Source organism: Aplidium turbinatum, chromosome 15 (assembly GCF_918807975.1).
Source record: "Aplidium turbinatum chromosome 15, kaAplTurb1.1, whole genome shotgun sequence".
Classification (NCBI taxonomy): domain Eukaryota; kingdom Metazoa; phylum Chordata; class Ascidiacea; order Aplousobranchia; family Polyclinidae; genus Aplidium; species Aplidium turbinatum.
The window spans coordinates 6065034-6088566 of NC_137486.1; the positions used below are offsets into that span (position 1 = coordinate 6065034).

At 37.6% G+C, this 23533-nt stretch overlaps 1 protein-coding gene across 1 annotated transcript; it reads left to right on the forward strand.

Annotated features, from left to right (window-relative positions):
• The first annotated feature begins 948 nt into the window (after positions 1 to 948).
• Positions 949 to 4011, forward strand: LOC145784393 (serine/threonine-protein phosphatase 6 catalytic subunit). The gene has a single exon (XM_082596205.1). It carries the CDS (start codon positions 1012 to 1014, stop codon positions 1927 to 1929), a length of 918 nt encoding a protein of 305 aa, XP_082452331.1. The 5' UTR covers positions 949 to 1011; the 3' UTR covers positions 1930 to 4011.
• The last annotated feature ends 19522 nt before the right edge of the window (positions 4012 to 23533 follow it).

Below are 23533 nucleotides of genomic sequence, written 5' to 3' on the forward strand. Positions count from 1 at the left end.
TAAATGTTTGTGCAATGTAACACATTAAGGCATTCTAAATGACTCCCAGCCAAACGGGAAAAGTGTTGCCAGATGATGGAAGCCACTTGGCACCAAAAAGTAACTAAATTTTTACCAGATTGTTTGTTTTTTCATATCTTTATCCTGCATTGCGGGAAAGCGGACTTGAGCGCTATGCATCGATGTTGTCTACTCTACTTGTGACTTAAATTTGGTACTACTCATTACTCGAATTCGATCACTGGGTAGAGCAATTATCGTAAAGTTTCTTGCCCAGAGAAACAACAGCAAGTGCGGGTGGCTGAAGTGGAACATGCAGGCTCTCGACTGCGAGCCCAACACGCTAACCACTCGGCCACTGCTGATATTTAAAACACCCTAAATAAAGCAATTTCGCCTAAAATACAAATAGTTTTTAAGACATAAGACACTGCCATCACGCATACGCAAACCTCTTGCAAAACGTTTTCCATACGAGCACAAGCAGGGATTATTGGTAAAATGGAAAGTTAATCTGCTTGAATGGAAGCTAAGGCATACAGTATTAACATTTTCTAGATGCGCGCTAAATTATATTCTCGCAACAATCGTTCGTGCTATGCAATGACGATTTGTATCGCTAGTTCCTGTGTTATTTCTCGGCGGACAAACAGATTCATTAAACTGAAGTGTTTGTTGTGAATTAACTGTAAACTGAAGCGTTGTCTGTGAATTATTTCATCCACTATGTGCTACTAAATGGAGTTCTGCCTTATAACTGCGTTGCTCAAGTGCATTCCTGTGAGAGTAGAAATATTATCTTTTGATTGTCCGTATATTGTAAATGTGTGTGCTTGAATACTTTTCTTAACTAGTTTTTGATAGGTTCAAGTTCTCTGGTAAGAGTTGTGCATGATCATAATTTTTGTTGTTAAAGGAATTGAACTAACAGAATAGTCTACAGGAACTAAGTTTTTAATTTAATAAGCTGAAAATATAACTGATCAAACGTTGTCATTTTGTTGATCAAAGATGATCAGTTTGGACGTGGACAAGATGGTGGCACTTGCCAAGGAATGTAAATATCTTCCTGAAAATGATTTGAAGAGACTCTGTGATTACGTTTGTGATTTGTTGCTTGAAGAGTCAAACGTACAGCCTGTGTCAACACCAGTGACTGTCTGCGGTGACATTCATGGCCAGTTTTATGACTTACTTGAGCTATTTCGAACTGGTGGAGAAGTCCCAGAGACAAATTATATTTTTATGGGTGATTTTGTTGACAGAGGTTATTATAGCCTGGAAACTTTCACATATTTGTTGACGTTGAAAGCAAAGTGGCCAAATAAGATCACACTGTTGCGGGGTAATCATGAAACCAGGCAGATTACTCAAGTGTATGGATTTTATGATGAGTGTCAAGTGAAGTATGGGAATGCTAATGCTTGGAGATATTGTACCAAAGTTTTTGATCTTCTCACAATTGCAGCCATTATTGATTCAAAAATTTTGTGTGTGCATGGTGGTTTGTCTCCAGATATAAAGACATTGGATCAAATTCGAACAATAGATCGTCAGCAAGAAATCCCACACAAAGGACCATTTTGTGATCTAGTTTGGTCTGATCCTGAGGATGTAGATACTTGGGCAATTAGCAATCGTGGAGCCGGGTGGTTATTTGGAGCGAAAGTCACTCAAGAGTTTGTTCATTTAAATGACCTTAGTCTTATTTGCCGAGCTCATCAGGTTGTACATGATGGATACAAGTATATGTTCAATGACCACCTTGTCACTGTTTGGTCGGCTCCAAACTATTGTTACCGTTGTGGTAACGTTGCTGCCATATTGTCAGTTCGGTCTCCTGATGACAGAGAGGCAAAACTGTTCCGCGCAGTCCCTGACAACATGAGAGTGATACCTTCCAGGACTACTACTCCATACTTTTTGTAAGAATAACTTTGGCTTGTAGATTTGATATATCTGACCGATGATCCGTACACCATGAATCATATTTCAAGCCTTGCTACCCCAAAAAATGGCAGTGGGCTGACTGGGGTCTGATGTGTGAGGTTTTGGTTATGTCAATTGTTGAGAAGATCTTGACCACCCATCAGCCATCTGATATTATGTACAGAGAGCTCAGAGTTTTATGGCATGTTGGTGAAAAACTTCTGCCCTTGATAGTTAAGACCAGTTGTACAAAAACTTTTGATAGTTTAAATTTAATCATTTTTGTTTCAAGACATCCGTTTCATATCTGAAGCACTGTTTTAGTCTGCTTGTTAAAAAACAATCTTTGCATGCTGACTCTATTCATTCGCCTATTAAACAAATACCAACTATTTTAAAGTTATATTGCCTCATTGAGGAAAAAATTAGTCATGCCTTCGAAAAGACCAATTAACAAACAAGTCTCATGCTGATTGCTGATGTACTTCATTCATAACCAGATTCAACGCTTAAAAGTCACACTTTGCACTCAGTCAGTGAAGTCAAATGCGGAAGAATGCAATGATAAACAAACTACATAACTGTTTGCAACTTTTTTACTATTCTTGCATGTACTTAGTAAGGAATCTGTCATTAAAAGCAATTATCTTTAGAGCAAAGATAGGTATTAGATGTTTCATAATACTCCAGTATGATGGCATGATGCTTCAGACTTAATAGCAAGTTAATTACTTTATCGGTATGCAGACATTTGGCATCTGAATATTTGTGACAATGACAATTAACTTATCCTGTTCTTAATTCAGCATACATAAAAAAGTTGCAATTATATGTTAAGAACTGTCATTGCAATTGTGGCTTGAACATTTTTTATCATTTTCTGTTATTTGTTTTAACTTTGTGCATTAGTTGTTTTACTGGCATTGGATTTAGTTTTCGTATCTTTCCTCAATTTAACGTTATACAAAAATTAGCAGGTGATAAAGCAAAAGCACTGCTTGTAATCTTTGCTTTGTCAAACTGTATAGTTGTTGCATATGCAGTAGGAAATATTTGTCACTAACAATGTTAAGTTTTTCATAATTTTATGGAAGTGCAAAGTTGAAATTTATGGATGTGAATAACTTTCATTAAATTAATGACTTTAGTGGGAAAAAGTATCTATTTACTACAAGAAGTTTTGACATCAAGCTGTGTACTTTATTATATATTAGGTAACTTATTAGTAGCTTTTGACAGTCGTGTACAAAAACCTGGGCGAGGGCATCGAATGGCTGTAAACTTTTTTGGTGGCACTAAGTTTTAGTTGTTTTTTGTTCTAATATTGTTAATAATTTCAAAATTAAACACCAGGGTGGTTGAATGATTGGCTAAACGTTAAAAACTGAAGAGTGAGCGCGAAAAATAGTACTATCTGGATTATATTGACAACTTGAACCATATTTAAAGTTAAACATTTACATATGGTCGGTATGAAAAATGTAATCATGTACGAAGCCAATGTTAATAAAGTGACCCTGCAAGCAGTGAATAGGTATTTGGTTAGATTTATTGATGACGCTATGTTGATAACAACAATGCAACTTCTGGAGGTGCGAGATTCGTTAACAATTCAAACTAAGGATTATGCAGATATCGACAAAAGATTTTCTTAGGTTGTTAGTATTTTTTATTATTGTATATCAATCATGGCGCATTTGAATTGTGACCAGTGACCACATCAACGAAAGTTTGAATGAAGCCTTAGGAAGGGTCCATGGAACTTTAAGCAAAGGCTTCGACAAAAGCTACTATATATTAAACACGAGACTTCATGTCAGTTTTAGTCATGAAAAGATATATTATGATTGCACAGGTTATCAGGCTCTGCACCCATCACAGATATGCGGTTCTTTTGGCGCTTTACAAAGCAAATATTTTCATGTATGAATAAGCATTTTTTAACGTTTGCTCCCATTTTCTTTTAAATTGGATGTTTTAGGTTGTAATTCATGATTTTGTATTTGCGACTTAAAATGCGCTAAACGTTCGATTCACCAACGTATTGCCGAAAACGCCGTATAATCGTTGAGTCATAACAAAGGTTCAGTTTTTGGCAAAATATAAACGTAAAACTATTACTTTGTCCATAGCTAACTATCTTGGATTCTTTGTTCTGACTAAACCAGGCTATAAGGTCCTCCAAAATTTGTTCTATATATTTTCTATTGGCCATGGACCGTTTGAAAGCCTTTTATTTTTTTGCAATTGGTTTTGATGATCTCGATAAAGTGTTGAAATAAGATTTCCCGTAAGGGAACGTTCAAATATTATGTAACGCTTTTTTCCGAATTTTTGACCCCCCCTCCCCCATGTAACGCTTTTTCACAACGAATTCAGCACAAAAAACTACCATTCCGTACTTGAAAGCGTTACGTAACGTTTTGCTTGAACCCCCCCGATGTGACGCTAACGTAACGCTTTGTATAAACCCCCCTCCCCCTCGAAGGAGTTACGTAATATTTGAACGTTCCCTAAGCACGTGACTTTGCAAAACTGTGTTTTTCAAACTTCTTGAGAAGGGAATGCTTATTCCTCAGACGAACCACAATGTTTTTGAAATTTAGTTTGAAATTGTAACTGTTGGAAAACAGGTCACGTTAACAAGAGTTGAATATTTCTCTGATTAAAATGTTTTGCAATGTAAAATTTACCACTTTTATCGAATTGTTGCATATTGAAACATTAGAACATTGAAAGAATAGATTTGTCATGGACGGTCATATATAACGGGTAATGCAAACAATCTGACCTTTCATTACTTTGCTTTTAATCGCTTTGTGAGAAAAGAAGTGCGTTGAATAGACATTTATAATTTGTTCATGTCAATGCAAACGTTTCGATCATTGTTCGACATTGTGCAGTAATATTAACTTTAAGTTGTACAATTGTAATGTAAAGCAATTTTAAGTGAAAAATAATTTTCATGGTAGGAAGGGTTTTGGACGGAAATTTACTGTTTACTGTTGTATCCTAAAATCAGGGCTAAAGTTGAATTTAAAAAAGCCGATTAGCCTCTCCCCCGCTAGTTTTAAACTATACGCATTGGCTAGTAGGTTATCACGTTAACTCAAAATTTGATTTTGAAGTAGATCAGAGTCTAAAATGATGAGCATTTTTGAAGTCTGGCTTCATGGAGTGATTGGAATCTCAAAAATCACTCAACACAGGTATCTGGATATGTTACAGAGAGGAAAATTATGAACCTAATATTTGAAACAGACAGATTTCATAACGTCAGTCACAGTTGAAGCAGGTTGACTGGTGCTGAATCTTCACCCTCAGATTGAAAAAGCCTTTAATAGCTTATTCCTGGCAGTATCGCATAGCCTACTTGTAGAAGCTTTGAACCACTGATGCAGTGCCGGTTACCTGCGAGATTGACGAGTAAAGTTTCCTATTGTTTGTGAGCTATTCTACCCACTAGTTGCCGTTGAGTGGAAAGCAGCCCTGAAATGCGTTGTTCAAGGACACACACCCGCGAGCCGAACCAGCGCCCCTTGATCTTGAGTCGGACCACTCAGCTGATTGAACTTACGACCTAGGGACAGTAGAATACCGGGACGACTCACTTTACTGATTTTTTTGCGAAATGGACAGCTGGAGGGTCACTAAGAAGTTCAAAAATTAGCAGAACTGCACAACGTTTCCTTTGCTTTTAGGTAAATTTATTCTCATGAAATGAATTGCTATATTTGGTTAAAATTTTAGGTGCTAGAAAATCTGCAAAATGTTACTGCAGCAGTGTGAGGCTAACTACCGTTACCTCTGTTGCGTGAAGTCTACCCCTGCATTATCACGACTTGAATACTATTAAATAAACATGACATCACATATTTCCTACATTTATTTTAGCGATACACACTTTGTACAAACGTGGACAGGTCATATAAACTGCACCTAAGTATGTGACTTATGGCAGTAGACCTCAAGCTGTAGTTGCATCAAATTTTGTCACAACATTATGACCCTCCAGTTGTCCACCTTACTTTTGAGTGAGCAATCCCCTACTTCTACCATCCCTATTACGACCATTCCAGTCTACAAAAAGTTTCTGCAGCTTTGATGCTTTGAATAAAAAAAAAAATTTTTATTCACAGCTTTTCCAATTCCTCTCAAGAACAAATTTTCCTCAGGAATTGAAAATTTTCTTGATTGCAATCTTGGTAAGCATGGCCGTGGCACAGAAAAAACTAAACTCTTTATTAAAGGGGTATTAAAGGAAAAACCTGACTTGGCGATTTTCCACGTTCTTTGTGTTTAACATGCTACCATAAAACGATTTTCAATAAAATATTGCCCCATTGCGGTCTGACCACCATTGTGCGCGTGCTTTTGTCAGAGCTTTCAAAACGAGATTGGCCTGAGCAACGAAGCGTGCGACTTTAAAGAACGTCATAAAGTCTAGCAATCAACCGATCACGCAATAATTGTTACTGCGGGCGATTTGACTGTAGGCTATGTGTGTATTTACATCAAAACAGCACATTTTAACATCAAAACAGCAAACAGTTTGCTCAAAACATCAGATTGGTAACGTGGCTTTTGTTATTGCTGGACTTTATGACGTATTCTTGAGCTGTGTTTGCACGTTTTGGTCATTTTGAAATAAATGAAACACTGGACTTTGGGCCTTGCCAGCGCCATTGAAAACAAATTTTTTTGGGCAATTGTTTTTGAAATGTATTCTTGAATGTTCAGTTTACTCATTTTAATGCTTAATTCCGGTTTGAAATTTTCCTTTAGTATGCCTTTAAATTTTAAACAAGATATAAATCATCCAGCCTACTAAGACTCCTTAAACGCATATGCTACATTGCACCTGCAAGTAGGTCTGTCTAGAAAGTAAATGTTTGTTTTTTTAATCTTTATCCTCGGACTGACAAAGCCTTGATAGGTTTCCTGGTAGTTTCGCATAGGCTACTTGTAGTGGCTCTTGACGCAGGGCCGGTTACCGAGACTGGCAGATTGAATTTTTTCGATTGTTGAAGTGTTGTTGCCGGAGAATTATTCCATTCAATAGGTGCCGCTGAATGGAAAGCAGTCCTGAAATGCGTTGCTCAAGCGCACACCCCGAGAGTCGAACCAGCACCGCGTGATCTTGAGCCGGGCGCGCAACCACTGAGCTAACGGGGCGGACAAATGTTTTTTAAAATCTTTTTTTTGGCAATTTTTCACTGTTATGTAACGCGATAAAAACAAATCTGAAAAAGCTTTGTCCCCCCATAACTTTGTTGCATTGCTAATATTTGAAATCGTTTACACCAGGAGTCGGCAACCTACGGCCAAGAAAAATTATCCGGCCCGCCGCTCCCAAATTATAATAATATGTGGCCAGGCCAGTGGTTTATTACAAGTATAATCGAATGAAAGAACAAGTACTTTTCATTAATCATTTTAGTAGGCCCACGTCTTTGATTTGCAGCGTTCCTGTTTGTATAAACAAAGAACTCAACATAAAGCGTCATTATGATACAAAACATATTATTTTTTCTAAGTTAATGGTTCAAAGTTTCAAACAAGGAACGGCAAAGTTAATCTACTCAAAATAGCTTTAAAACAGCAAATTTCTCTGTTACAAAGGAAAGCCTTACAAAGGAAAGGAAAACCAATCAGAAAATTCTTTTGCTAGCTACAAGGTAGCACAATCAATAGCAAAAGACAAGAAATTGCATAGTGATGGAGAATTTGGGAAAAGGTGTAAGATGGATCATGGCCACCTAAAGATACGGCCTGATTTGTCACATTTTGCAGAAATTTCCAGGTTTTTCTAACTTTGGGCGAACGTTTAAATAAATTTTTCTAAAAATTAGATTTTTACGTTTTCTTTATTCTTTTCCCCAGATGACACAATAGGTTTTAACATTCTCAACTGTTGAAAAACAAAGAAAATTTGATTTCGAAGATTTTAGTCAGACTGTTAATTTTCAATAACAGTCTGATTTTGTGTTTTTCAACTTAGGCTACTTTTTCTCATTTGCTACTGCTTCTTCAAGGCAACAAAAAAGTTTTATGTCATAAGGAAACCGCAAAAAATAAAAACATCTCAAAAAATATCAGTCAAGCACTAGCAGTAGCTGTAATCAAAATCTGCAAAATGTGACAAATCTGGCGCATCTCCAGGTGGCCATGGATGGATGTCATTGAAAACATATGTCCAGAGAAAAAACAAAAAACAAACTACTTTTCAGATATAGGCCCAAGTCTTTCAGCAAGAACTGTAACTCGACGAAAAGAAGAGATAGCCTATCGGAGAACGTAACATCTAGCAAAAAGTTATTGTAGGCTATATCTACATTCTACAGTTCTTCGCAATGGCAATAGGCCTAGATGAGAGCACAGACACGACAGATAAGCCTATAGCTGAGCTGGCAGTATTTGTGCGTGCAGTAAACAAAGATTTTGATGTTTAAGAATTTGTTCAGCTGATTCCCGTCAAGGATATTACTAGCCGATATTCTGAAGGCATTAGGCTACGTCAACGCCTTGAAATCATGCCTCTGAATCTATCAAAACTGGTATTAATAGGCTACTGCACCCCAAGACCATGTAAAGTTTGGCTTTGGCCCGCTGTTAGAAAAAGGTTGCCGACCCCTGGTTTACACATTGCGTTTTCATAATTGCTTTTCGTGACAACAGGCAAAACTTCCATTTTTGGGCCGGATTTGGTAAAAAAAATTTACAAAATTGTTGAATTGCTCTATAGCGCTGTACAAAATATGGCGATGTACACACAAATAAAAAGGTAACAATACACAAACAGTAAGTTATAATACCACCTGTGAGTAATAATATGCAGCATTATACAGTACGTGCATATGTAATGATATCACTGTTCTAACCATAGAGAGCATAGAGAATAATTATATTGATTGATAGATTGCTCCACCAGTCACACGCAACCACATCAGCACGTGCTTCCCATCAATAGTGGACTCAACAGAAAAGTTTGAAGATTGGATTTCATCATTGAGCTATCAAAGATAATCAAACTACTGAGTGAAGACCTTTTTTTGAAACTCCTTCTCTGATTTGCCGTTTTCGCTATACCTTTTCTAAGAAGTTTGGCTTTCAAAAGTGGGTGGGCCAGTCCCACCCAGAAAATAAAGTAGGTGGGCCCAGGCCCACGTGGTTCCTCTATCCCTGCTTATAGGCTATAGCAGTGCCGGTCTTAGGGTATTTCGGGCCCTGTGCGGAATATGCTTTGCGGGCCCCAATGCCAATGATCCTATTCAGTAGCGTAGCTAGGTACTTTGAAAGGGGAGGGGCGGCGTGATCGTCGATGGTGACAATCAGCGGTGGGAGGTCTGGGGGGTCTCCCCCAGAAAATTTTGAAAAATTACTTTGAATTTGGGGCATTCTTAGAGCATGTTCAACAAAAATTTAGATATGAATATTACTGTAATATAGTGCTGTCCGGTGGCATAGCAAAAGGATAAGATCATGCTTTCTTTGGCATTTTTCGGAAATAAAGCTATGTCTCTATGTTGAGTCTGGATGCAACCTATTTCGTCTCCTGAAAAATTCGTACTCCGATTTCGTACCCTGAAATCGTGTAACAAATGTTTTTTTTCGTCCCCTGAAAAGATCGAGAAATTTTGAAATGTTTGCGGCAACTCCGATCAGCGAATTCGGCTATGTCGTGTTTTTTTTCTCGATCTTTTCAGGTTACGAAATGTTCAGGGGACGAAATAGGTTGAATTCGTTGAGTCTCTATGTTTTCTTGTTGTTAATTCCTTTTTGAATTTTTCCATTGAAAATGACAAAATTACTGCATTTTTTTAGTAAATTGCGGGCCCCCTAATTTGCGGGCCCTGTGCGATCGCACGGTTTGCACACCCCAAAGACCGGCACTGGCTATAGACAGGTGAGGTGATAGACAGCAACTTATTTGGATTAAATAACATTAAACAAAAAACAATAGGCCTACAATAAACTAAAAAAGTAACAAAACACATTAAACTTGAACGTTTTTGGCAAAAGCGTCTACTCTCACAGGAAATAAACCTGGGTTTACCACATCTAAACAAATAACTCCGATAAATAATAATATATGACCCAGGAATAAAAGAATTGTTATTTGTAACGAGCTGATTGGGCCAAGCTCTTGAGCTGATGAAAAGTTATCTTACTAATCGATACCAATATACCAAAGTGTCTAATTCTGCTTCAAGCTTGCAAAAAATCCTTTGTGGAGTCCCTCAGGGTTCAACATTGGGACCCCTTCTCTTCCTAATGTATATTAACGATCTTCCTTTAATGTCTAAATTTTCTACCGTGCTTTTTGCGGATGACACATATCTAGCTTTACGTGGTGAAGACTTGGAATCTTTACAAACAGAAACCAATACTGAACTACAAAAAATTGATGCTTGGCTACGAAGAAACAAACTCTCTTTAAACTACTCTAAAACAAGCTACATTTTAATAAACAAAGTACCTAAGCGTACTGTTGAAACTAATTTCAGGTTGTGTATAAACCAAACAGTGATTGAAAGAATGAAAACAGTTAAGTACCTGGGAATCCATGTCGATGAAAATCTAACCTGGTCCTCACACATTAAACATTTGTCGCTGCAGTTGGCTCGATATTCCGGAATTTTTTATCGCCTTCGTAACTATGTGTTAGAGGAAACATTGCTTATGTTATATTATAGTCTAGTATATAGTCGTGTTCAATACGGTATTACTATATGGGGTACTGCAGGTAAAACACTAATCAAGGAAGTTGACGTAAGACACAATAATATTATTCGCGCAATCACTAGAAGTACAAAATTCAGTCACGTCACTAGCTTATACAAATCTTTGAATATTTTACAACGTGAAGATATTTACAAACTCGAAATTGCAAAATTTATGCATAAAGTTTCCAATAATAATCTACCGCCTGTATTGCAAGATCGTTTTATAAAACTTGATAATATTCACTCGCACAACACTCGACAACTAAATAAAATGAAGTATTTTCTTCCACAAATAAACAAATCCGTGGCACACAATCTTCTGACACATCGGGGTACTAAATTGTGGAGTGAATTGGATGAATGTATTAAAAGCAAACACCTAGCTTTGTTTAAAAAACTTTATAAAATTACCTTGTTAAGTTCTTATTAAATTGTTAAAATCGTTCAGTTAAATTATTTTATCTCATGTAACCTCGTATTTGTGTTCTTAAACGATATGATTCATTATATGCTCATGTTTTCCCAGCTGGTCTTGATTCAATATTCTACAAAACCTTATATATACAATTCGATTTCGAAGCTACTGTTCCATCCATCATTATATTTTATTGATACAGTTATAATGTCTGATGCTGCAATGTAAGATGACTGATGACAGGCAGCACCTTGACTGGTTAACCGCAAGGTTGTTCGGTGCTGCCAGACCTTTCTATTGCCATATTTTGATTTGTATGTAATTGTGTTTCTTTATATCGAGTCGTATTAGAAAGGCAAATAAACAATATCTCTCTCTCTCTCCCAAGTAGGCTACAGACAAACTGAAGAAACATAGCCTACACCAAAGCTGCTATCATTTTAAATAACATGATGCGTTCTACTTATACAAATCAAGCTAAACTATTACAAGATGTATAAAGTGACAATTTCCTTTATTCTGACGTTTCGTCAATCAGACACGACTGACTTCTTCAGGGGGCTAGACCAGGTAGTGACTACCTGTCTAGCATGGCAAAACACAGGACCATGTTGCTGAAATCAACTAAACATGCAAAATGACAATTTTCAGCTGCTATCATTTTGTTATGAGATATCTACTCGTCATTATAGAACGCATAGAACAAGTGTAGCATTGCAGCATAGCGAGCGGCAACCATATTAAGAAATTCAAGCAAAAAACAAAACGCAAACATAATATAATCTACAGTAATATAACGTCATTCAGGAAAATGAATAAACGACACTCGTCTCATCGGCCTGACCCTGCCAAGACAGGCATGGGTGCGCCTCAACAATCGTCTACGTACGGGAATCGAGCTTTTTCCTCATCCATGCACCAATGTGGATTGGCCACTTCTTATAAATGTGGTACTGAGGAGCAGACATGGGGCAGACCTTCAGCCCCAGAAGCTCAGTTCGACGGCGAACTTCATCAGTATCTTGCACATGTTACACTTCATTAATAACATCTACAATATCTTTTCATCCCAGCAAGCAAAAGTTGGCATTTTTACATCGTTTCAACGTAGCCAGTCGTTGAAAAGATGAAAAAATCGAAACTTGTGCAAATTAGGATGGTAGGCGATAGTAAAGACTTGGGAGTGTACAATTTGGTTATGCATGGACAATCACTTTTATGGGTTTGTTACGAGAGTGAGCAAATTGAACTTGGGAATACTAATTCCTACATGCGTGATTTTGTTCTCGGAAGAATTAGAAAAGTCACTGAAAATAAAAAATTGCTATTTAATTGGTAGGTCGCTGCTGCAGATAGGATGTTTTAACCGGTAGACAATTTAACTTAGGAGAATTTTCTGTATAAATCAGCTGATTGCAATCACTGTGACCCTTCAAGCTCTCAGCCAGAGAGTTAATTCTTGCTTTTAATTTTGTATGGTAATTACAGAAGAAAAAATGAGTAATAGCAGGTGTGGGAATGGAATCCACGTCGTTGAAATCACTACTTCTTAACCATGGCCTTCTAGCTGGGCCACGCCGTCGACGGCAAAACATTCACTTAATTTACTTTCTGTCACAACTGCTTCGAGAAGAACACTTACAATATCACGTGCATAAATCAAATGGCTGCAATCAGCTGATTTAAGTCTTGTTTTCTGATTGGCTAATCTACTACAGCGACCTGTATCTTATCTATTGCAGCGACCTGTAGATTACAAACATGCGGTCGGCTATTCACTGACAAGCAGTAGAAATATTCCAGTCGTTTTTAACAATTGATTATAAAGTAACTTAAGTTCTGTTTCAAGAGAAGAATTATTGGCCTATATTATTATTAGGAATTGTCACATGTAAACAATAGAAACAAAACTATGCAGTAAGTGTAAATAACAGCAAAATAATGATTAGGTACCAGAACAATGGGAACTTTTGAATTGAGTTAATAGGAGCCTTGCAATTGTTTATACCTTCAGCATTATCTTCTTGGTAACTTGGAACATGTTCACGTCTGGTTTTAAGTTGTAGTTGTAGATAATGCAAAGCATCGCTGTGCTGAATAAGCTTGAAATAACACTTCGCTAATAAATGATAGCACTCACACAAACCAGCAATAGCACCTTGTGAAGAATAATACGACGTCATAGCAAAATTTACATCTATAAATTCATGATATTTACCTAACGTAAAATTACATTTTGCCATGAACAAATAAATTTGAAATCGTATATGCATAAATGAACCATCTATTGAATGAGGCACTTGATCGTAATGTTCTAAGCTTTGCTTGTAAAACGTTATTGCTTGCTCATACAAATCTAAACAAAGTTTGTAGTATCCATTTGCCTGCTTTAAAGCGGCTTGCCTTAAATGGCGAAGACCGATCTCAATGTTAAACTGACTTGTTTCTTCTATGCATTTGTCTAAGTACATGCTGGCTTCTTCATACCTATACAACTCAAGCAGTGATCCGACTTTTAGTTTGTACACATTCATTATCACCATCATTGTCATCTTGTTTGTTAATAAATTCCTAAACAATTGTCTCTTTTCCAGGTCATCCAATAGTTTGGTTAGAGATTCTGTTATACTCAGCGCTTCGTGAAACTGTTTTAAGTTGAAGTAGTTAAAAGCCACTGAATAGTATATTATCAATACATCTTCCACTGGTAGTTCACGTTGTTTGAATTGTAAACATTTCTTCCATTCAATGAAAAGTAATTTGTGTCGACGTAGCAAAGAAAGTACCCACAATTTTGTGGAAAGTTTAGATAGAAAGTTTAAAAAATCCGATTTCAACAATTCTTCCAAAGAATAAACAGTGATGAAATAATCAATCAAAGGTTGTTCACCAGTGACGTTTATTAGTTCGTTCAGTGTTTCGTTTTCACTAAGCATAAAATTTCGTTTTCCAATGAAGTCTTCCTGTTTTCTTTGCCATGTAAACTTTTAAGCGAGTTAGACAAGCCAGAGATATTGCGTAAAACAACTGCTTTCTTGCTTTGGTATTGATTATTTTCTTCTTGTATAAACCATCAATGATTTCAAAGCAAGAACGTTTGTTAATCGAATGAACTCGACCAAGTGCTGCTATAAATACTGAAATATTTCGATACAATACTCGTTTTATATTGCATTGAACTTTTGAAGCAATGTCATCAATGTTAGCTGTTGCACTATGTTGAACCAAATCATCATTGAGTTGATACATCACTTGAAGATCAACTGAGTTTTGTCTGCTTGACAGGCTTTGAGAAACTCTTTCTTGAAATTGATTGTACACATCTCTGTCTCCAGATACAAAACATGTTTTTGTTAAAATATCAGCAAGATGGTAGCCATTCTTCATGTCTTCATCTGCCTCAAGATACTTCACCATTTCACTGATCGGTTTAATTAACTCTGTGGTCCAAGGTTTGTTTTCAGTTCCTTGTGTTCTGCCAAGTGGAAACTTGCAAGCTTGTGGCATCATTCCGTCAAACGAAATGCCACGTGTTGTATGAGGATCAAAGAACCAGTCTCCATCAGGAATACTGAAGTCATTCAGCCAAGGAATGGCAACGCTTGGAAGAACCGTTTCTTTTAAGTTGATAATAATAATTTGGAAAATGACACTGAACCATCGAAAGAACTCTAATATTGCGTCATAATCATCTTTGTGTTGCACTCCTTCCTCTAAAACAGGGGTGGGGAACCTGCGGCCCGCGGGCCGAATGCGGCCCGCGTGACTGTTCCATGTGGCCCGCGTCAAGATTTCTTTACCCAAAACATATTGAAAGTTAAACAACAGCTCAAAAAAGAGTAGGCTCTGCATTCTCGGTATATTGCGTAATACGTATGGCCTTCTATGACTAGTTAATCCATCATAGAAGGCCATTTGTAACAACAATGTGTACGTCACAATGTGTAATCTACGTCACAATGTGACCAGTCATTGTTAATCGGTCAGTTATGCTATTCGTGAAAAGTGCGTTGTAGAGTAGCCTACTTCTCAAATTAGCAAAATTTTGCGTTGTACAATGGCTTCTGGAAAGAAAAGAAAGATTGGTGATGAAGGCAGAATGTTCCAGAAAGATTGGACAAACTTGTACTTCTTTGTTGAAGTAAGTGGTAAACCTGTGTGCATTGTTTGTGGTAAATCTGTAGCAGCAAAGAAGAAATCAAATTTAGAGCGTCATTATGACTCCTGCCATGGTAATCTGAAACAGCTAACAGGGCAGGCAAGGCAGGATAAGATTAGTGTCCTTAGAAGAGAGTTACAAGCGCAGCAAAGCACTTTGTCAAGGTACTGCAAACAGGATGAAGATATTGTCAGAACGAGTTATGAAGTTACTGAAGTGATAGCGAAGAAGCTGAAACCACATGCAGATGGAGAATTCGTGAAAGAATGCATTGTCACTGCTGTCAAGCTACTAGCGCCGGATAAGGTGGAATTGTTTCAGAAAGTCAGTCTGTCTCGAAGAACCATCTCAGATCGGATTAAGGATATGGGTGAAAATATTGAAAAAACATTGAAAGAAAAAGCTCATGCTTTCGATTTTTTTTCTCTAGCCCTGGATGAGTCGACCGACATAACCAATACCGCCCAGCTAGCAATTTTCATTCGAGGAACAACTTCAGACTTTGAAATACAAGAAGATTTGTTGTCATTGGAATCTATGCATGGAACAACACGTGGTGAAGACTTGTTTGAGAGGCTTGTTGTGGCAATGCGCAAATTTAATCTATCATTTGAAAGGTTGAGTGGTCTTGCAACAGATGGTGCTCCAGCCATGGTGGGTTCACAAAAGGGGTTAACTACACTTGTAAAAAGAGAAATGACACGTTACGGCCTTAATGCAAGTGATTTAGTGGTATGCCACTGTCTCATTCACCAAGAAAACTTGTGCGCGAAGTCAGTTCAGCTTAGTAATGTCATGCCAATAGTGATAAAATGCATCAATTTCATCAAAAGCAGAGGTTTGAACAGCCGCTTGTTTAAGCAATTACTGGAAGATCTGAATACTGATTACCACGACCTTGTCTACCACTGTGCAGTTCGTTGGCTGAGTCGGAGCGACATGCTTACACGCTTTTACTTGTTGCGAAACGAAGTCGATCAGTTCATGAATAATCAGGGAAACCATGTCGTTGAACTCACTGATACCCAATGGTTGTGTGACTTAGCGTTTATGGTTGACATTAGCAAGCACCTCTCCGAGCTCAACGTCAAGTTGCAGGGACCGAGTCAGCTTTTGAACTCCTTGTTTGCAAAAGTGAAATCATTTGAAGCTAAACTACGTCTGTGGAAAGTACAACTTGAAAACAATAACACTGCACATTTCCCTACCTTGCAAGAGCAAAAGCCTTCTACAACAGCCAAATATGCCCATGTATGTGTCAATCTTATGGAGACATTTAATGCAAGATTTTTGGACATAAAGAGTAAAGAAATGGAGTTAGATATTTTTGCCTCTCCTTTCAATGTGGTTGCAACTGATGTTCCTAGTAGTGATGCAAGCCGCGCCGCGTACGCGGCCGCTTTTGACTTTTTCGCCGCGTGCCGCGCCGCGCCGCGTGGAAGGTTGAAATGACAAAGCCGCGCCGCGCCGCTTGCCGCGTAAACTTTCAAGAAATTAATTTTTCGTAAACGTAAACTTTCAAGAAATTAAACTTTCGTAAACGTAAACTTTCAACTTTTCAAGAATCAGCTATGAAACTTCAAATTCAAATTGGAAACACGGATCAGTTATTTTTCCCTTCGGAAACCCTAAGATGGAAAGCTATGCAAATGCAAATTGCAAATGGCTTGCAGTTGACAGGGTTTTAGGGCTTGCTTGTCAGGGAAGCTGTACGAATGTTTTTGGTTAGTAGCCTAGCTGATAAGCTCAGTTACCAGGCTATAGGCCTAGCGCAACTACCGCATTATTTACTATATCAGTTAGCCCAGTGAGTTCAGGCTATAAGTTTTACTCTTGTGTGTGTAGTTCATATAGCCACTGGCATTATAATTGCATTATTGCTTACAAAAAGTGTTCAAAAGTCCTGATACTGGATCCAGGGACATTCTATTTGTCTTAGTTTGTATTATGTCTTAGAACTTAGATGCATTGCTGATAAGAGAATATGATCTGGTTAGCCTGGCCAATTAGTGCACAACTGTATTGGTACTAGGTTACCAGTTATATGCCATGGATGCTTTTTCCTACAATTGACTTTCTAAACAATAACTCGTTAAAATATTTTTTTTTAATTTTGTAATTTGCGGTGTGCGGTGCGGTGCAGTGTCAAAGTTCCAGATAAATTGCGGTGTGCGGTGCGGTGCGCGGATAGATGAGTCAGTTGCGGTGCGGTGTGCGGATAAAAATTTTGGGTTCGCTGCATCTCTAGTTCCTAGTAACTTCCAACATGAAATAGTAGAGCTCCAGAGTGACAATACGTTGAAAGCGATGTACCAAAACATTCCACTGCTCAACTTTTATCAACGCTACATAAATGCTGATGATTTTCCAGTGATGCGGAAACATGCTTTGAAATATGTGTCTCTATTTGGAAGCACCTACCGTTGCGAGCAGTTTTTTTCCAAATTGAATCTAGCAAAAAGTCGGCTTCGCTCCAGACTGACTGATAAAAACGTGGAGATGCAGTTAAGAGTTGCAACATCTTCCGTGTCAGCAGACATCACACGACTCAGCAAAAATAAAAACTTTCAGCCATCCCACTAGCTGTGAAAGTGAAATAAATCATTGTCTACTTATCGCTGCATTTTTTATCTGTAAACAAAATTTCGAATTTTTAGTGGCCCGCCTGTGTTATTTCTCATTTTATGTGGCCCGCAACACTAAAAAGGTTCCCCACCCCTGCTCTAAAACAATCACATGCTCGAAGTCAGAGTAAGGAGTGATTTCTTTTCGAGCAAGTGATCCCATTCCAACAATAGCGTATCGACATGGGGGCTTTCCCATTATGTCCATGCATTGTTTAGAAACGCGATCCATTAATTTTGTATAATCCTCAGTTATTTTGTTTTGAATATTTCGCACGAATTCGATTTGTTTTTCCTTTCTGTTATTCAATTGTTTTCTAGACTTTGGCAAAATATTTTTAATTTTCTTTAAGCTTTTGTTGGTGCTTTCTCTCATTTCTTTCACTTTCAAACCAACATCTCGTGATATTTTGATTAAATCTGCTTTTGTATTTTCAGCTCCTGCTATTTCAAGTATATGAGAGCAAAGTTGTTTAAGATCGTTCTTAAATTCATCATTCGATGGTTGTCTTGCTATGGCAGCGTTGAAGAGAGCTGCACTTTGAATCAAACTGATTTTATCTGAACATTTATCTTTGTAAATAATTCCAAGCTGATGAAATATATCAGCAGATATATTTGTGTCGGTTTCTTTTCCTGTTTTGTCCCAAATAGATTTCAGTTGTTTTGCTAGATTCGCTTCTCTGCTGTCCTTTCCTTCCATGATCGTTCTTACTGATAATCTCACTTTGCTACTGTAAAGCAATCAATGTCTGATATGGTGAAAGTGTTGAAATTCTCATTAATGATAAACTTATATTTACTTTCATGATAGTTTAAAGCAGTGAAGAGCAACGTGGTCCAGGTGGACCACAAGTGGTCCACAGAGAATTTTCGGTGGTCCACGGATAAAATAATTTAAGACACACACACACTTTCGGTAAGGTCTCCATGAAGACTGTCAGAGACGGATTAAAGACATTCTGGAAAAAGATATCCCAGAATGGGTTCTTGATCTTTCAAACTTTGAACCAAATGAAAATATTGATCCAAAAATATGTGAAGAGCTGTTAGACATGAAAGAAAATGTTCAGCATATTACAAAAATAAAAAGGGAAGGTGTCGTCAAATGGTTATACTGAATTAATGAACTCCAATCCACAGATTTACGAAATTGCACAATCTTTTATCATATCCTTTCCAACAACATGGCTAGTTGAGACTGGATTTTCTGTTATTAATGACATTTTTTGTAAAAAAGAAACCGACTTGATATTTATAAGCGTGGTACAGTAAGATTAAGATTGAATCAAACTTTTACTTGTAATTATGACTTAATGTGTGACAAACATCAAGAACAAGGCAGTCACTGACGTAAAATTTTATGATATTTGGTCAATTGTTACATATAAATATTTGGTTAAATTGATTACTTATAAACATGTTGTTTTTCTAAACTTAGCCACAATTATAAATCTGATATACAAAAAAGGCTATGGTCCACAGAGATTTCTAAAAAAATTTTATGGTCCACAGTCACAAAAAGGTTGCTCATCACTGGGCATTGCATTGATGCAATCTACACACAATGATGACAAGTTGCAAGCAATAGGTCTAATATTTATACGAACTGCTCTTAATACCACTTAGCATAATATATTTTGAAAATTGCTATAGCACACAATAGGTAGTTGACATTGTAACGAATTACCTAGGGCATCAAGCTGTTTTCATCTTATAGTTTCCAAATAGAGTTTTTTAATAAAGAGTAGACTAGAAGAATTGATGAACAGACACAATTAAAACTAAGCAACGTTGAAACCGCCTTGGGACCAACATAAACCAATGTTGAGCCACGGCTGGACTTGCTCTGTTGCAGAAAGTGGTCGCATCCATCACACTCACATCCATCTGAATATATGTGTTTGGTTCTTTGTTTTGCTTCCAGTAGGCTGCATGTCAACTGTAAAGTGGTAGCCACTTTAACAAGGAAAAATTCTGCCACTAGCAGCAGTGGCCGAGTGGTTAGCACGTTGGGCTCGCAGTCGAGAGCCTGCATGTTCGACTCCAGCCACCCGCACTTGCTGTTGTTTCTCTGGGCAAGAAACTTTACGATAATTGCCTCTACCCAGTGATCGATTTCGAGTAATGGGTAGTACCAAATTTAAGTCATAAGCAGAGTAGACAACCGGAAACAGACATTGCAGTCGGCTGCAGCGTGGGTCAGGTGTACGTCGGAAGGCGTACACCGATGCATAGCGCTCAAGTTCGCTTTTCCGCAATGCAGGATAAAGATAAACAAACAAAAACAAGACTACAATGACACCGTCAACCAATCAGAACATGTTATAAGAGGTTCCCGTCCAATTGTGACCTTTCCAGCACTCAGTCAGAGAGTTATTCTTGTTTTGAACTTTATTTGGCAATTACAGAAGAAAGAATAGCAATAGCAGTGGTGGGAATCGAATCCACTTCAATAAAATGACTACTTTCTAGAGCTAAGCCAACCAGCTGACTGAAAATCCATCACTTGATTTGCTTTGTATCATCTTCTTTTCGCCCTTTTTTACGTCACGGAAAACGAAGCTTATGATTGGTTGGCGGTGTCATCCTAGTCATTTGCAGTTGCAGAATTTTTCCTTGTTAAAGTGGCTATCCTGTAAAGTAGCAGTCTTTGAGTAGGCTACCAATGGTTGTTTTAAGTTTTCATTCGACTTAAACTTTTCCATAAATATCACAAAAGTGGGTTATATTTTGCACTGTTTATCATTTTAAAGTGCAACCACGATCGAATTAACATTGGCTAGAATTCATTGCCAAGACGTCCGGTACCCGTTGAAAAACTCACTTCCTTACAATTGAGGCCCACAGCTGAGAAACCGACCCTTCAATGCGATGTCCAGCCACACTGTCCCAGTGGTTGATTGAAACGTCTGTTCGAATTTCGAAATTGTCTGTGAGCATAGGGTTGCTTATTTTAAGTTTGTAAATGTCATGTAAACACTAGTGTGCGTTTCGCCGTTATTGTGTTTCACGAGCAGTGTTCCTTCATGCAAGTTTTTGTTGGCAAAATAGGTCGGTGTGCCAACTCAATTTATAACAAATTAGCAAAATATTATAAGTTATATAAATTTAAAGACTTTTTCTAGTTGTATCAAGAAAATGAAATATCTTCTGACAGGTGTTGGTTGTATTATTTCTGGTTGTATTTTCATACGACAACTTAATTCTTGTTGTATTATGAAAATATTTAGTTTGGTACTGCAAAATGTTGTTAATCAACAATTCTTGCCATGCTGATAAGCACCGCAAGTGACAGTTGTCTAATAATTATCAAAGAAAGATGGTTTTATAGACTCTCACAAAAGGGATGAAAAACCTATTCATTGCATTTTTAGAGGGAACACTGTTCATGAGTTACGATAGAAACGTTTTTTTTTTCGGTGATTTCTACAGCGTTTGTTTCATGGTGCCTGGTTTCTTTCTCCCTGTTATTGGAGCCTATTTTCGCTGATATGTTTGCAGGTCACTATCATTGCCTGTATTGCGATGTGTCAAACATTTCTTAGGTTACTGAAATTGTTAATTGCAAGATATCTTTTGTGCAGAGAAGTGACAATATCACTCTTGCCTGGCGATGAATATTCGGATGAAACCGCTCGCCTCGCTATAAGTGCGCAAAACAAGTGGCCTCGTTTATTAGGCATTGTTAAAGAAGTCAAAAGTGTTGTTAAAGAAGCTTGGCCTGGCAGTAGCGTTGTTCGACTAATTTTGTTGCTGCGGTATTCTACGATAAATATTGACACCATGTGACGCTAGATACTGGGTACGAAATGCATTCTTTTGTAGCATAAGAGTCAACCTAACTAACATTTTATTAGTCCGACCAACCACAGCTCTCCTTAGTGCCAAAGTGGCCTGCATAAAAAAAAGGTTGGTGACCCCTGATCTAGATGAAGCTAAAAAAAAAGACTAGAATAAACCAAATTAAAGCAAAAATAAACTAAAAAATAAACGAACATACAATACTGATGAAAAATCGCATTACAACACATGAAGCTAAACAAAAAAAGACTAGAATAAGCCAAATAGACCGAGAGCCTACGACAGAAGATTTCACCCCATAAGGTACAAAAGGTTTGACCCCTTGAAGTTACTGGGGTCAACCATGTCACTCACAAAAAGTATGGAAGATTGACCGCACCGGGTGGATCTGGACCCTAGAGCCCCCTAAAAAGCCCAAAAAGGGGGTTAATTTCACCCCATAAGGTACATGGACCAAACTTGGTGAAAACGAAGTTCTATGTCAGGACATCACAAAAATATCAAATCTAACAATATTTTCGAGTGGAAAGGTGATGTAAGACTCCCCCCAAAGTGACCCCCCAGGGGGTTAATTTCACCTCATAAGGTACATGGACCAAAGTTGGTCAAAACGAAGTCTTATGTCAGGACATCACAAAAATATCAAATCTAACAATATTTTCGGGTGGAAAGGTGATGTAAGATGCCTTCAAAGTGACTTCCCTTAATGTGACCCCCTCGGAAGGTTTATTCCACCCCATAAGGTACATGGACCAAACTTGGTCAAAATGAAGTCTTATGTCAGGACATCACAAAAATATCAAATCTAACAATATTTTCGGGTGGAAAGGTGATGTAAGATGCCTTCAAAGTGACTTCCCTTAATGTGACCCCCTCGGAAGGTTTATTCCACCCCATAAGGTACATGGACCAAACTTGGTCAAAATGAAGTCTTATGTCAGGACATCACAAAAATATCAAATCTAACAATATTTTCGGGTGGAAAGGTGGTGTAAGATGACTTCAAAGTGACTTTCCTTAATGTGACCCCCTCGGAAGGTGTATTTCACCCCGTAAAGTACATGGACCAAACTTGGTCAAAACGAAGTCTTATGTCAGGACATCACAAAAATATCAAATCTAACAATATTTTCGGGTGGAAAGGTGATGTAAGATGTCATCAAAGTGACCCCCAGAGGGTTTATTTCACCATAGAGTACATGGACCAAACGTGGTCAAAACGAAGTCTTCTAGGGCACCACAAAATATCAAATCTAACAATACTCTCAGTTGGAAAGGTGATAAAAGACCTACCCAAAAGTGAATCTCCTCCTATAGTTTAATTTACTTCATCCCTTTCTCGAACCAACCTTGGTGTAACGAAAGTGCTATGCCAGGACAGTACGAATGGATTAAATTTAAAAATATTTTTATATAGGTTTTGATGAAATACATTCACAAGCTGTCCCATGATGCATGAAATGGAACTATAGCCTACTTTACAAAAAGTTTTTGTATAAATCATATTAAGTCAATCGAAAAAAGGCAACAGGACATGACAATACATGGCTTTGTAACACCAAAAACAGAAAGTACGTAAGAAGCATATAGGCTACAGTAGCCAGAAAATTGATCCAAGATCTTGATACCACCACTAAATGTGGACTTAATCGAACAACTGACTATCCAAATCAAAACGTTTCGAAATGAATCATTTGGAACGTTAATTTAGGCAGTAATGAACATTTTCCAGCTGCTACAATAAATAACCCAATAAACCCAATGTAGTAAATTTTTGTTTAATGCCATTTGCTTCATGTCTCCAATCAGTTATTGTAACTGTTCATTCATAAACAGAGATTGTTTGTGTAAATGTAAACGGTAACTCAATTGGTTA

Bases quoted from the DNA above. Each gene is read 5' to 3' on its own strand.
- LOC145784393 (XM_082596205.1), top strand. From the start codon at position 1,012: ATGATCAGTTTGGACGTGGACAAGATGGTGGCACTTGCCAAGGAATGT.